This window comes from Ambystoma mexicanum, chromosome 13 (genome assembly GCF_040938575.1).
Source record: "Ambystoma mexicanum isolate Mex_15411 chromosome 13, UKY_AmexF1_1, whole genome shotgun sequence".
NCBI lineage: Eukaryota > Metazoa > Chordata > Amphibia > Caudata > Ambystomatidae > Ambystoma > Ambystoma mexicanum.
Window position 1 is genome coordinate 174,857,430 of NC_090938.1, and position 13,997 is coordinate 174,871,426.

The 13,997-nt window shown below is 46.2% G+C and overlaps 1 protein-coding gene across 2 annotated transcripts in view; it reads right to left on the bottom strand.

Moving 5' to 3' along the window:
- The window catches only part of STK38 (serine/threonine kinase 38), a 349,824-nt gene that overhangs the window by 227,107 nt on the left and 108,720 nt on the right, over nucleotides 1–13,997 (bottom strand). For both annotated transcript variants that reach the window (XM_069633553.1, XM_069633554.1), the window contains exons 4-5: nucleotides 8,021–8,104; nucleotides 7,082–7,205 (exon numbers count right to left, since the gene is read on the bottom strand). In XM_069633553.1, coding sequence (XP_069489654.1) covers nucleotides 7,082–7,205; nucleotides 8,021–8,104 — 208 coding nt within the window. The remainder of the gene's footprint in view (nucleotides 1–7,081; nucleotides 7,206–8,020; nucleotides 8,105–13,997) is intronic.

Sequence of the window (13,997 nt, forward strand, 5' to 3'; positions counted from 1 at the left end):
TATTTGTGGTCTCTTGTATGTTCTAATAACCTTTTCCTTTGCCTTACTGCTAAATGATCCTATATACAACAGTCACATATTAATGTCCCCAGCACCCTAGCTATTGAATTCACCTGAGGGTGTAGGTTGTGTCTGTCGGCCATCCCAAAAGGGTACTCTCTGATTTAGAGATATTAAGAGTGTGTATTTTGTGAAGTATATTTGAGCGTTACTGTTATATTGCTCTCTTCTAAGGCGGCTTACCTAACTGACTGATAGATAAATTAACAAGGTTTATTCAAGAAACCTTGTGTGTAAGTGTTTAATTGAATACTTTTCACTGTGAATCTCTGTGCAACTCCCCTTCAGCTCACATGGACCCCTCTTGAGATGAGCCTGGCTGCTCAACACGCTACCAACCTGTGTAGTACAAGCTTATCCCAAAGGTTGGGTTTCCTATTAGGGTTGTTGTAGTGTTCCCAAAGGGTACTGCATACAATCGTGCCTAACAGGCTCTACTGAAGATGAGGGTGTTACCGCATATGTTCTACTACTTCAGAAACATCCCACATGTTATACCCAAGGCCTTCTTTACACAATTGAACACTACCACGCAAATACCTGTGGGAATTCCTGTGGGTGGGTGGGAGGGGGGTAGAAACAGGATTGTGCTGAATACCCTGCAAAGAGACTACAAAGCAGGAGGCATCAGAGTGCCAGACTTTGAGCGCTATTACCTAGCAGGGCAACTGCAATTCGTGGTTATGTGGCTAGGGAAGGAATCATCAATAGACTTGCTACTCTTTCAGCCGGCGCGGAAGCACTATTAACCGAGGCAAATATTATGGATTGACAAGACCCTGACCAGGACCAACATGGTCAAATTGGGTCGGCCCTTGTGGAACAGAGCATGGAAAGGGCAGGGGACACAGAACCCCTACTCCGCACAGATTTACCACCCCGCCCCACCCTTGCGGGATTTGTGGGCACGCAGTATACAGATCCCATTGGGAAGCCAAGGGCGTAGCCCAGATTGGAGAATTGAGGATGGATGGACATTGGGTGGAATTTTGCAATCTGATGGAGGAGCATGACACACAGCAGACAGTTTGCATTACACAACAGCATAGTCCAGACAATTAAGAAAAGATGGCCAGAACTGCCAGATGAGGAGGACCCGAGGGGGATGCTAGAGGAGTGGTATGATGTATCAGAAGGAGTCTCCAGACTATCAGCAGTTGCTGGCATCGAACAATGAGTGGGAGTTAAACAAGAGAAAGTTGGCCAGGAGAGCTCCAGAGGCCCTTCAATGACCAGGAATGGTCCAGAATCCCGAGATACCCTAAGAAAGTGTCCAGAAATGCAAGATTTAAACAAGCACAGCTATAACTTATGCATAGAGCATACCTCACGCCCAAGAGAATGACCGCAATTGAGAGCCCTGGGGCTGCACATGTGCAGAGGGAGAGCCCGACATGCTGCATATGTTTTGAACCGGCCCAGTGATAAAAACCTTCTGGGAGGGAATCATGAGAAGGGTGGAAGGGGCAGACTCCACATGCATGCATGGTCCCCAGAGTCCTACCTACTGGGCTTTTCCGAGAGGAGACGGACAAAGAACACATCTGGCTAAAATTAAAGATCTAGTGTGCATCCTGGCAAAGCGCTGTATAGCAATAGCATGGGACTCCAGCTCGGGCCCGAGCGAGGTTCGTGTTGGGCAGATCGCAAGAAATGGTCAGTGGCGGAGAAAGCAGTGTGGACAAGAGCGGTGCAGAGGGGGAGAGTGGACAAAAGATAATTTCTTGGAACTCCCCGATACAGGACCTGTTTGGGTGGAGTGAAGAGAGCAGCACAGATGACCCCGGAGGAGCATCCTTAGGACAATCGGCAAATGAGCACATTACCCAAACAAGGAAGCACAGGGGGAAAAGGAACAGAGTTAGACTCAACAAGATGGGTGGCCATCGTCCATGGAGCACAGCCACAGTACTGCACCATGATGTAGGATGAAGCAGGGCGGAATCCACGAAGGAGTGCCAGAGTGTTTATGTTATGTTTGGTTTATGTTGTAAAACAATAGAGGTTAAAAAAACAAATAAATTACACCAGATCATGAAAACGTTTTTTTTTCTGGCCAAATTACAGGCTTTTGGGGGAAAAAAAAAGAAAAAAAAAACGACATTACCTTCAGGGTGTCTACAATATTCAGTCGTTGCTCTTCCTCCTTTGGAACTTCCCCCATTGGAGAACGTTGGATTGGGCCCAGTACATGCAGGCATCCCTCCAAGCACCTGGCCCGCCACCTACCTCACGCGTTCTTAGGGAGTTTTACACAAGTTACTTTCTGTGACAGAACTTGGAAAAGCCCACCTTCGGACAGGGTTGAAACCCCTTAGTTTTAGCCTGAACTACCCAGAGGTTTGGTAGCAATGGCTGAGCAGCCAAGAGTGTCTAAGAGGGAGAAGGGCTGTAGTGAGGGACACAGTACTTGGAGCATACCATCGGTTCAAGGAAACACTGATGCACTAGCAGGTATATCAAAATAGTTATTTTATAAATACAAGGCTCCAGAAATTATGCAAGTACTAATCACACAATAATAGCACAGTAGAATAAAAGGTAGCACACTTTAAATCAAATGTAAAGAAACACAAAAAAAGTTAAGGAAACATACTGATACTAATAAGCAAACTTCAATCAACTCTTGCAACTTCAGTTAACTCCTGCCCAACCCAATACTACATGAGGCTCACAGAGTCAAAGGGGGCACTGGGGGTCCAATGACCGCGGGCTGAAGGGGAAAGAAGCAGGTAAGCAGCAGACCAATCAGAGTCTATGAAGGTTTTTTCAGGTTTGCAGGTAAGTAATAGTTACGTTTGGCAATTTAGAGCCCAACGGACTGTTCACCCAAATGGGATTCATGGTGCCCGACGGGGGTGGGGGAGTTGCAGCCCTCCAACGCAGCAAGACCAATATAAGTACCTAGGCTTAAGACAGTACCTTTTCAGAGAAGAACTTGGTGCAGCAGGTTGGTCCCCAAGAAGATGCAAAAGTTGTCACTGGTTCGGATTTCTTGGCCTGGATGGCTGAAGAAGGAATTTTGGCGATATCAGATGGATGCAGCATGGGATCTTAACGGCACTGGTGCGTTGGAACTCTTCACAGGCTTTGGGTCAGCAACAGTGTCGCCCGGTAGACTTTTCATCGTTTCTCACACCACGACTCAGTAGCAGAAAAAGGACACACAAGGTCCAGAAGGATGCCCACAAGGTTTCAGCCGGAACAGAGCTTCACATGACATTGCACTGCTGGCACAGGCCGCAGGGTATTGTGAGTTGCAGCCCAGGATGGTCACAGCGCTTTATGGGATGACACAAAATGCAGGTGATCTTGAGACTGGTTAGGCCCACCAGTGCAGGGGAGGAAGTTGTCTTCAAGAGATCTTCCCTGTCGCTTGGAATTCAGTGTTGGGTCTTCAGCAGTCTCTCAATGGCTCTGGTTGTCGCTTGGAGTTGGGACATCCTATGAATTCCTCTTCGACTCTTCAGTCCAGTGTTCGACTGAGGTTCAGCTCCAGGACCCTCGCCATTTGCGCAAAAAACCTGGCTGAGCCCACCAATCCCCCATTCAAGCCTTTCATGCAATTCTGTCCAGGGGAAAGCCAGCCACTCCGTTCAAACTGGTCGCAGGCACACTGCAGGGCAAGGACCAGGGGAGTTTTGATTACTGCCCCACTTCCTGTCTTTTCAGGTACTAAGAGAGCCTTGGCGGGCTTTCCAAGGGAAGCCCAACAAAGACAAAAGACCCATCAAGACTTCCCCCACCCAGGCAGGTAGAAGTAGACTCGTAAGAACAAGTCATCAAGAGGGCTTAAAAAGTACATTCCCCATTTTAGGCAAATTGGGATGCTGGTGTCCCCTACCACAGCAGCATAGGCAGCCTGCGATATAAGTCCACAAAAGTCATGTAAAAAGCTACACTGCCACCAGCTTGTCAGATGAACTTGTAACAGTAACAAAAAGTTACAGTAACAAGGAGAAAATCCATATAGACCTGTTCGCGTCCAGACTCAATGCTCAGATGCCCAGGTTCTTCAGCTGGAGATTGGACCCCAGCGTGCGCAGGACAGATGCGTTCCTACAGAACTGGAGCAGTGGGGTACAATATGCATTCCTTCCGTTCGCGATGTTGAGAAGAGTGCTAGCGAAAGTGCACCCAGAGAAGGCAACAATAGTGTTTGAGCATCTGTTTGGAATAAGTAAGTCTGGTTTCCAGCTTTGATAGAAGTTTACTTTGATTTCCCATGGATTCTCCCGTTAGACGTAGGGCTGCTCACGGACCCAGCAGGGCAGTGTCATCCTCTGGGAGCGAGGAGAGCGCTGCTGTTGATGGGCTTAAGAGTGTTCCAGGGTAGATGGGCAATGCCATGCATTTCGGGCCTGGCTGCCCATCTCATCTCATCTCACACTCCTGGGCCCCATCCACTTGCAGGAGCTACGACGTGGCACAAGTGGGATGGCAAAGCTTTTAGGACAATAGGCATTTACAGGTCCAGTGGGAGAACAGCCAGCAGTAGTGAGACTCATGAGAGAAGCACGATGTGACCGTGGTGCTGAAGTTTCTCGATGACTAGGCAACTAAGAGGTATCTCTCGAAAGCGCAACTGTCAGATAAATTTGCAATGCTCCTTTGTCTAGTATCGTGTAGAAGAGTCTCTGACATCAGAACATTGAAGGTGGATAGGAAAGTATATGGTCCTGAGGGAGTGACTTTCACCTTAGGTAGAAGAACTAAGACAAATTCTACTTCCATCTCATACCCATATATGCCCGGGCACCCGAAGTTGTGTGTCCTGTCCTGCATCAGAGAATGAGTCCAGGACAGTAGAGTATCGACCGACAAGTGACTTCTCAGCTGCTTATCATGCACAGGCGACCGTTTAAGGCAGTAGCGTCTGCCACCATAGCTATGTGGGTTCGAGAGAATATGCAGCAGGCAGGGGATAAGTTTGGACCAGTTCGGGGATCACTCTGTAAGGGCGGAAGTACAGAGCTTTGGACAAGCATAATGCTCGCCTCCTGTCTTGACATAGAAGGAAGATTACCCCCGCTAGCAGCGTTGGGAGTCTTGATTCTATTAAAGACACAGATGAGAGCATTACTTTCCCACCCGGCGAATCCACTGTATGTTGACATTGTTTTAATCCAAATGTTTCCTCGTGGTGTGAGCTAGGGAAGTGCATTCTTCCTCCCGAATGGTGTATTTTTCTGGATTGCAGAAGACTACCAGAATAACTGGTGAGAAGCTTTGCTTGCGGAAGAGGCTCAGGAGGTTTCCCTCATGACCGCAATTTAGGTATACTGAAGGGACTGAGGTTCGTCCTGGTGTAATGTGCCGAGGACATTGTTGGTTTGAGTGTGCTATGTTTTAATGGACAGTTATGGAGTTGCAGTTCAGAGCACACAAAGAAGAGGTGGAGCTAGAGACAGGGTGTAATTAAGAGTCTACTAAGAAATGGACTAGAAGAAAAATGCAGTTTTTTAAAAGAGCAAATAAAATAACAGGAAAATGGAAATAAGTTGTTTTTTTCAGTTTGAAGTGTTGAAACTGCTGAATAGTAAATTAAGATGAAGCATAATGCTCACCTCCGTGTCTTTAATAGAATCAAGACACCCTGCACTACTACCAGGGGGAAATCTTCATTCCTCAGGTGCGTTTATGTAATTTGAAATAACCAAGAGTTATTCTGTGCAGCATTGAATCTGGATGCTTGTACGAGCAAATTAAGACATAAAAGAGAAGAGCATGGCTGTGGGAATCCATGTTTTCAGCAAAGGCCCACCTGCAAAATCAGAGCTATTTGCTCTTGAACGGACTTCATGTAGAATTTCCTTGTGGACAAGTAATGGAAATGTTTCTTTCAGATATCCTGAAGTTGCATAGGCAAGTTCTTAAGAAACCAAATGCTCAAGTTCAGCAATGAAAGCAGGAGTGAATCACAACTCTGCCTTGATGGCCAAGGTCCTGAACTTTGGCCAAGAAACTGAAACCTGCACTTCAGAAGCAGGTGTTGGTCTGAGAACCATGTCGGATATTGCTAATAAGGAGCCACCAGAATCTTTCTGTACTGGTAGACCCACCAGGCGGATGTTCTAGTGTTGAAATTAAGAATGGTTGCAGATCAGACATAACCCTCAAGAGCAACAAAACCACATTGAAAATATCAACCACATTGAAAATATCAGACAACCACGCACTTATGCAAATCTCACAGGGTAAATATCACAATAGACTTTCACTAACTCAGTATTATTCAGGGCATGCATTTTGCCTGGCCAACCGGAAGACTGCTTGTGGATATGAAGGGCAACAGAGGAGGGATAGGACAGGTCAGCCTACAGGGGGTCATTAACCATGGTTTCTTGCAGGTTACGTTGATGGGTTTTAAGATGAAGGGAGGAGTGTGTATATAACCCTGCTACCCAACTGGCTTGGCAAATGTGCAGCGGTCGACGGAAGCATGTTGGCAAGGGACAAAAAAAGTCACCAAAAGCCTTTTGAACTCTGTTGGCAAAGGTAAGCTGCCCAAGTAGGTTCTCTCACATATAAGCAGTCTTTCACCACATAGAACAGTTTGGTTGTTTTATCGGGTAGTAGACAGCCGGCAGAGATCCAGGTTGGCTTCAAGTCTGTTTAGCGTTTCACATTTTCTCAATGATTACCACTACTTTTTTGTTTCAAATCATAAACATCTGGATTTACACCAACGGGTGGTATTCTTCTCTGCACCCTTCCTTTTCAGACCTCAGCGAGAGAACTCTCCCATCTAAGCACATTTTGATCTTATTTTGGGAAACGGTAGCACAATGCAGCCTTCATATTTAAAACATGGGGATGTTTTGCTAACAAATTCATGTGTCATGCATTTTCATATAATTGTTCAATAGGTTAGATCGGCTTCGGAGAATAAACAAAATACATGTGGTTAAATGTTAGGCTTACCACAATCAAGGATTAATTTTGGTTAGATGAATAATGTTAGTTTGACAATTTTATGGTTTTACAAGACAGCCTTAAAAAGGTATTTGAAAGTATTTACCTCCAGGTAGAAATTCCATAATAAGGTACAGGTTGAGCTTATCCTGGAAGCTGTAGAACATCTTCACCACCCAAGAACTGTCTGCTTCCACTAGGATATCCCTTTCAGCACGAATATGTCCAACCTAAAATTATACGCAAATGATACAGAAAGCATGCATAAAACAGACTTTACTAAAGCAATTTTATATTATGTCGAGAAAGTTTAGGGTGTACGACCGAGATTCAAGGAGTTGTGTCCAATCACACTTCACAAGCAAATGCATGTAACAACTGGCAATCAATCGGGTAACCGTCCTCTAATTGAAGGCTTTTTGTGGAACAGCCCATTACTAAGATTGTTATAGTATTCTTTGCATGCACATTTTAGGTTTCAGAAAAGTATGCCGTTTTGACCACCATTTTGAAGGTTTCCTTCATGCATTTAGCACATGTTTAAAATGCACACATATATGGCATCAAAAGGCAAATGGACAGAAGTGCCATCACATATGAGACACAACAGTGTTGATAATGTAGCTCCATATAGGCCAGCCACATTTCAGAAATGAAAATGAGGTTGTGGTAAAGCTTGCTAACACCCCAACATCTTTAGGGGCTATACCTGATGAATAAACAGTTATTTTGTGGGTGCCTAATGCCCTTTATCTAAATATAGTTCAAATATTTTCTATACTTGCTTTAAGTAAAACCTACAAGCATGCATCCCCCAAATACCACTGATACTTAGGATATGAATTCTCACTTTTGCTGCCTATTGGGGTTGTTGCAATGTGTTCCCCCTCCCCCCCCCAAATCGGGGAATTTGGACATCAAAAATAAATGGATAGTGTTAATCGTGGGGCCGGGGGAAATAAACTACATATATGCACCCTGATCAGGATTTTACATTCATGTTTTTGCACGAAGCACCCTTCAACTTACAACACACCAGTCTTACCTGTTCCTTTTCCAACATGTCTGCTTTACGTAATATTTTCATTGCATAAACATGTCCAGTGTCCTTTTTTTGAACGAGTCGCACCTGGAAACAAAATTAATTTGACTTTTATAGCTATAACAGAAGATAAAACATGTATGCTTGACCAGATTGAGTAGGTTTTAACTGAGATTTTGTGCCGCAGAGCTATTACTTTTATCAGCAGCATACATGCACGCTCAATTATAAAACAATGGGCAATAAGATAGGTTTGTAGCAATTGTGAAAATAAAATTAGGAGGTTGAGATTAGCGTCTTTACTTTATCATCACTTTAAACAGATTTACATTAGATCAAACATTCTAAAAGAAGAGCAAGAAAAATAAATGCAACATTATACAAATGGTGCACCACACCATAATACGCACCGTGGAGGCTAGATTTAAAATAAAATAAAACATAATAAAAAAAATACCTTGTGGGAAAGGCATCACAATGTTTACTCTGCTCCCACATTTTCGCAACAGTGCGAAAAACAGAAATACAGAACTGACCTATGAGGCCACATCTTTTTCTTTGGCGAGGAGAAGGGCAAACGTGACCAATCAAGGCCCAAAATGGCCTCTCTGAATAGTTTTTTCCAGTCGAAACTGGAAAGAGTCTGGCAAAAGCACATCAGAATGGGTTTGCCCGAGTGAATTGAGTTAGCCTGGCCAACAAACCTGAATGGTGAATGGCTGTAGATTGGAGGTCTGGGAAAGACCAGCCTGTATCTGGATAACTAGGAAAACCTGTATCAATCCAGGGATTCGTTGCTGAACACATTTGCAAGACTACTGGAGAAATGGGCTGCGTCAGACAGTCCGGGTGCAAAGATACTGGCTGTGCTCCTGATCATCTGCTGCTGCATCCCTGCTCTTTGTTGGAAGTATATCATGCTGTGTGGTTTTGCTTCCCTCTACACTTCATTGCTAATCACTTCATGCCTGAAGCCTCATGCGCACCCGAAGATGTGGTCTTCGTTAAACCAAAGGTGGGAGCCTCTCTTTGCTGGCTGGAACTAGAGTGCGCTATGGGACATATTGATCGTGTTCTGCAGCTGCTCTCCGTTGTAAAGCAAAATCTTTCCGAACACCTTTCCTTCCATTTCTACGGACCCCCAAACGTTTTGCTTTTATTTCTGTATCCAACCTACTGTTTTTACAGTGCAGTGAAGCCTTAAGCTTCACTATACTGGCTATTGCTCATCTGTCATGGAGAAACTGACATGTCCTTCAGGCTGTCAGTACTGCAAAACATTTTTTCCCTTAGTCTTGTTACTTTTATTTTTGCCAACTCATCACATTGGTAACTTTTTATCATTGTACAATGCATCCTACAAAGGGGTACACTTTTTGTTTTGCCCTAGACTATTGCTCAGGAATTTTTGGTTACTCTAGGTGTGCTAAAGGGACAAGCTGGTGGCAGCAGTTAAGGTTTACTATATTTCGTTTTTGCCTTACGGGGCTTACCGCATTTGGCTACAAACTGTGGCTAGTGGTCCAAAATGGCTATGCCACAAGGTTTGTCACTTGTCCTTTAGACATCGTGTTTTTTACCCTTCTTCCTGCCTGTGAGGCAAGGAAAATCCTTATATGGACAATGCCCAGGAAAGCAGAGGCTTTTGGCAGGCTACTGGAGGGCTATGTGCGTTTGCTGCCAGGAAGCTGTATGAGACCGTCTGGTCCCAATCAGCAAACTGGTTTCAGTGTGTGAGTTGTTTGCATGAGTTTTGCTGCCAGTGGTCCCGATTGGATCACTGCTGGAGTGTGTGTGGGCCAGATCGGTCATCGACTAGTAAGACTTTCAGCTCTAAACTGGCTTTTGCGATAGGGAGAGGACCCCTCCACCCACTCTAGCAATCCTGGAAGAAAAACAAAAGAGCCAAGACTCCGGTCCATCTGCAAGGCCTGCAAGGAGACTGGAGACCCATTGGAAGGAGGCCTGGTGAAAAACAAGCAGCGGTCCTGGAAGAGCTCTCAACTTCTAGGTGTTCTTCATCAGTCCTGCAGAGGAGCTGCAACCCTTGGAGTGGAGGGAACATCCATTCTCAACGTCAGCTCAGAGTCCTACGAAGTGCCACGGGACTGCCCAGTGGCTGGCCTGCTCAGAGTTTAGGCTAACGTCACTGTTCCGAGTTGAGGCGTGAACTTGTGGGGGGGGGGGGGGGATCTTCAGCTTGTGCGACAAGACTTACCCCTCTGGAATTTCGTGGTTTAAGCATCAAGGGGACCCGAAAAAGGAGGCGAAGCCTGACCACGGCAAGTGAATCCCTTTGTGTCGCCGTGCATCGGTGGCCCCTGTCCAAAACTGCTTACTTGCATCCAGTCTTGTCCTTAGAAGGCTCCTGCATGGAGTTATTTTGCATTTCTCAACTGGAAGATCTTGCACCAGCATTAGTCGCTGAACAGAGGAGTGCTCAAACCTGCAACCCCTGGGGATCAAGGGCTGAGGTAGACAATGGGAAAAGCGACCTCAGGCCCTCTTCAGCAGACCTGCCAAGTCCCATGAAGAATCGGAGAACCAGGGGGGGGGGGCAATTGTACCTGAACCCCCATCTCTGCCTTAAAAAGGTTTTGCTAACTTTTATAAACTTGTGTATTTGCTATTGCTAGTTCACACAAGCACTTCGAAAGTTGGGGACACGTTCGTTAGTTATATTAACTTGTCCCCTAACACTTAGAACTGTTCATTGGACACCAGAAACCCTACCTTCATTTTTTCCTGCGTCACAAAACTAGATGGCACGTTGCTGAACTTTTGGGCACAAGACCCCATACATTTTAGGGGTGGGCTTCTGAAGTTTGGATTATACTCTTTGGACCTGTGGTGCTGGTACGAATATGTACCTTCCTTTTCAGAGGTTTGATGAGTATTTTGCCCTACTCCAGTGATTGTGTATATGCATCTATTATTAGTGTTGTGTGATAGTATTACCGGTTGTGTGATAGTATGACCGGTTAGTAGTTATTTTGTACTGTTATTTGCCCACAAGTAAAGAAGTATTTTTATACTGGTTTGTCAAGTGTGTTCATTGACTGTTTCACTGTGTGCTCATAGTGGACCCCTTACAAGCTCACCACCTCTTGTTTTGAGACTTTGGCTAGACCACTTGCCTTGCTAACTAACTGGTTTGGCTGCAGCTCCCGGAGTTTTCCCGATCACAATACAATAGTTTTGGAAGGAAAACCATTTTGACGGCATTAATCCTACCCATCCATGAAATAGCTAGAGGTCCCCAACCTTGAAGCAACCCCTTAATCTTTCCCAGGAGTGGAGGGTAGTTCGCCTCGTAGAGTTGTTCGATGGATTTTGTTATATAAATTCCCAAGTATGTTAACTTGCCCGGGGCCCACACATATGCTGAAATTCCCTTCAACTCCCTTTTCTTCCCCGGGGACACTTGCAGACAGTACTTCCGATTTGCCCTTATTGATTTTTAGGCCTACACAAATGTCCACAAGGCCACACTATAGGAAATCAGTCCCAACACTCTCCATAAGGTGAATGTTTTTCTGATAAATGGCTCCATTCGTCTCCATTCTGAGCGGCCAAAGACTTGCTTGTAAGGTCTCCTTCAAACCATGTTGGTGTAGTTTCTACTGTGGTGCCCTCCTTCCCATTGGTACAAAAGAAAAGGGCCCTTTGTCTAGGTTCTGGCGACCTACATTCTGAATCTTGTGTACCCAGACACCAAAACCAGAATATGTCCAAACCAGATCAAAAGCCTAAACTTACCCATGATTTCGGTCTAATTTTTGCCACTGTTTTTGCTAATTTGGTCCTACAACCAGCTATGCAGTTCTCCCCACCCCCCCCCGGTCGCCTGGCTGCAGGTGTAGATGGTTTTCTCTGCTCCCTGACCAGGACCGCATTACTTTTTTGAGCTGGTGCCTCTGCTCCCTGACCAGGACCATATTGCAAGTTTTTATTGCCATTTCTTAAACTGTGGTAAAACGGAACAGTCCCGCCCCAACTCCTCTGCCCTCCTCCCTGCACCCTAGGTCAGCGTTGTTCCCTTCTGTGATCTTGTCCATGTAGCGTTCGCCCTCGTACCTCCTTGTGGTTCACCGATTCTGGTGATTTGATCTGCGCCAAGACAGTCTAGGAGCCCACCCTCGGGGGCCCCCACCCTACCCTCCAGCCCACTTTCTCCAGAGCTGCCAGGGACCACACCTTTCCGACCCATTCATGATCCGTGGGTGCTACCTTTGCTTTCCATTTATGGGCCACTAGTAGCGCCCCTGCCATCACTAGGATCACATATCTTCGGTTGGCCTTTTGTGAGCAACTTATCCAGGTTACCATCCAATCCCATAATAAACAGTCCTATGATTTCCCCGATGTCCAGGCCCAACACATCTTCAATTGCTTCCTGTATCATCTCCCAGAATGGCGCTATCTTTGGCAAAGCCACCAGATGTGGCTGCGGGCGCTCTCACCCACATCCCCTCCAGCAAGAGGCAGACTCTGAACGATAGAAGTTTGCCAAATTGCATGGGGCGATATGCCATCGATACATCATCTTTGCCAAGATTTCTTGAATTTGCAGTGAGTTCGTTAGTTTAGGAATATTCCCCCACAGGGACTGCCACAGACATGATTGCTTGGTCTCCATTTCCCCAATGGAGCATGAATTTCCTTTCTGGCCCCTCCTCCCCGTCCTTAAGCAGTCTGTACAGTTCACCCACAAGATATCTATTCCCCCCCCCCCCCCCCCCCCGAGTTGGTTGCTACAGATTTCTCAAATGGGGTTAGGTCCCTGGTTGCTGCCGCCTTTATTGTGGGATGTTAGGCCCAGTGCCTTAGTTGAGTGTATCTGAAGCGTTCTTTCTCCCACTCCAAAATCCCTCTTGCATTTGGGGGCGGGGGGATTTCAACTGCCCCTTTGTACAAGTCAGCCATTACCCTACAGCCCCCTTCATGCCAAGCTTCGAAACCCAAGCTGAAGGTGTGAAGTGAGGGTATGCAAAGATAGGCATGAGAGGAAGGTGGTGATTTTTTAGCTCTTCACCGCTTTATCCCACTGGCGTCCTACCAACCCCTTCAGCTCGCTGCAGTACATGTTTCAGGGTCTATCCTCTGGGGGGGGGGGGGGGGTTAGGGTGGGGGGGGGGGGGCCACAACACTCCTAGGACAGGACCAACAACCCAACAACCACTCTGTCCATCTCCCTCCATTTCTTCCCCCGGTCATCCTTCGCCCAGTCCCTTAAAACCCTAATCTGTGCAGCTCGTTAGTAGGTTATCAGGTCTGGTTCCCCCATCCCTCCTCTATATCTGAGCTGCTGCATCAGCTTGCGGGATATTCTAAGTTTTTTTAATGTCCCAGATGTAGGCTTCAGTGAGTTTGCTTAGCTTCCTGAAAAAAAGGAGCCAGCACCTTGGTCGGGAGAGCCATAAAGGCATACAATAGTTTTGGAAGGAAAACCATTTTGACGGCATTAATCCTACCCATCCATGAAATAGCTAGAGGTCCCCAACCTTGAAGCAACCCCTTAATCTTTCCCAGGAGTGGAGGGTAGTTCGCCTCGTAGAGTTGTTCGATGGATTTTGTTATATAAATTCCCAAGTATGTTAACTTGCCCGGGGCCCACACATATGCTGAAATTCCCTTCAACTCCCTTTTCTTCCCTGGGGACACTTGCAGACAGTACTTCCGATTTGCCCTTATTGATTTTTAGGCCTGCAACCTGACTGAAGTCTGCCATGGTCCCATCTAGTGCCTCTAATGACTCCTGAGGGCTCGTTAGGGTAAGCAGCATGTTGTCTGCAAAAAAACAGCCACTTTATGGGGTTTCTCCCCGAAGGGAACCCCCTGATCGCCTGGGAGGACCCGATTTTTACAAAGGAGCGGCTCTAGGTAATGCCGTAGAGTAGCGGTGACAAGGGGCAGCCTTGCTTAGTGCTTCTAGACACTGCCACCGGATCTGATGCCTCCCCATTGACCATCGGACGCA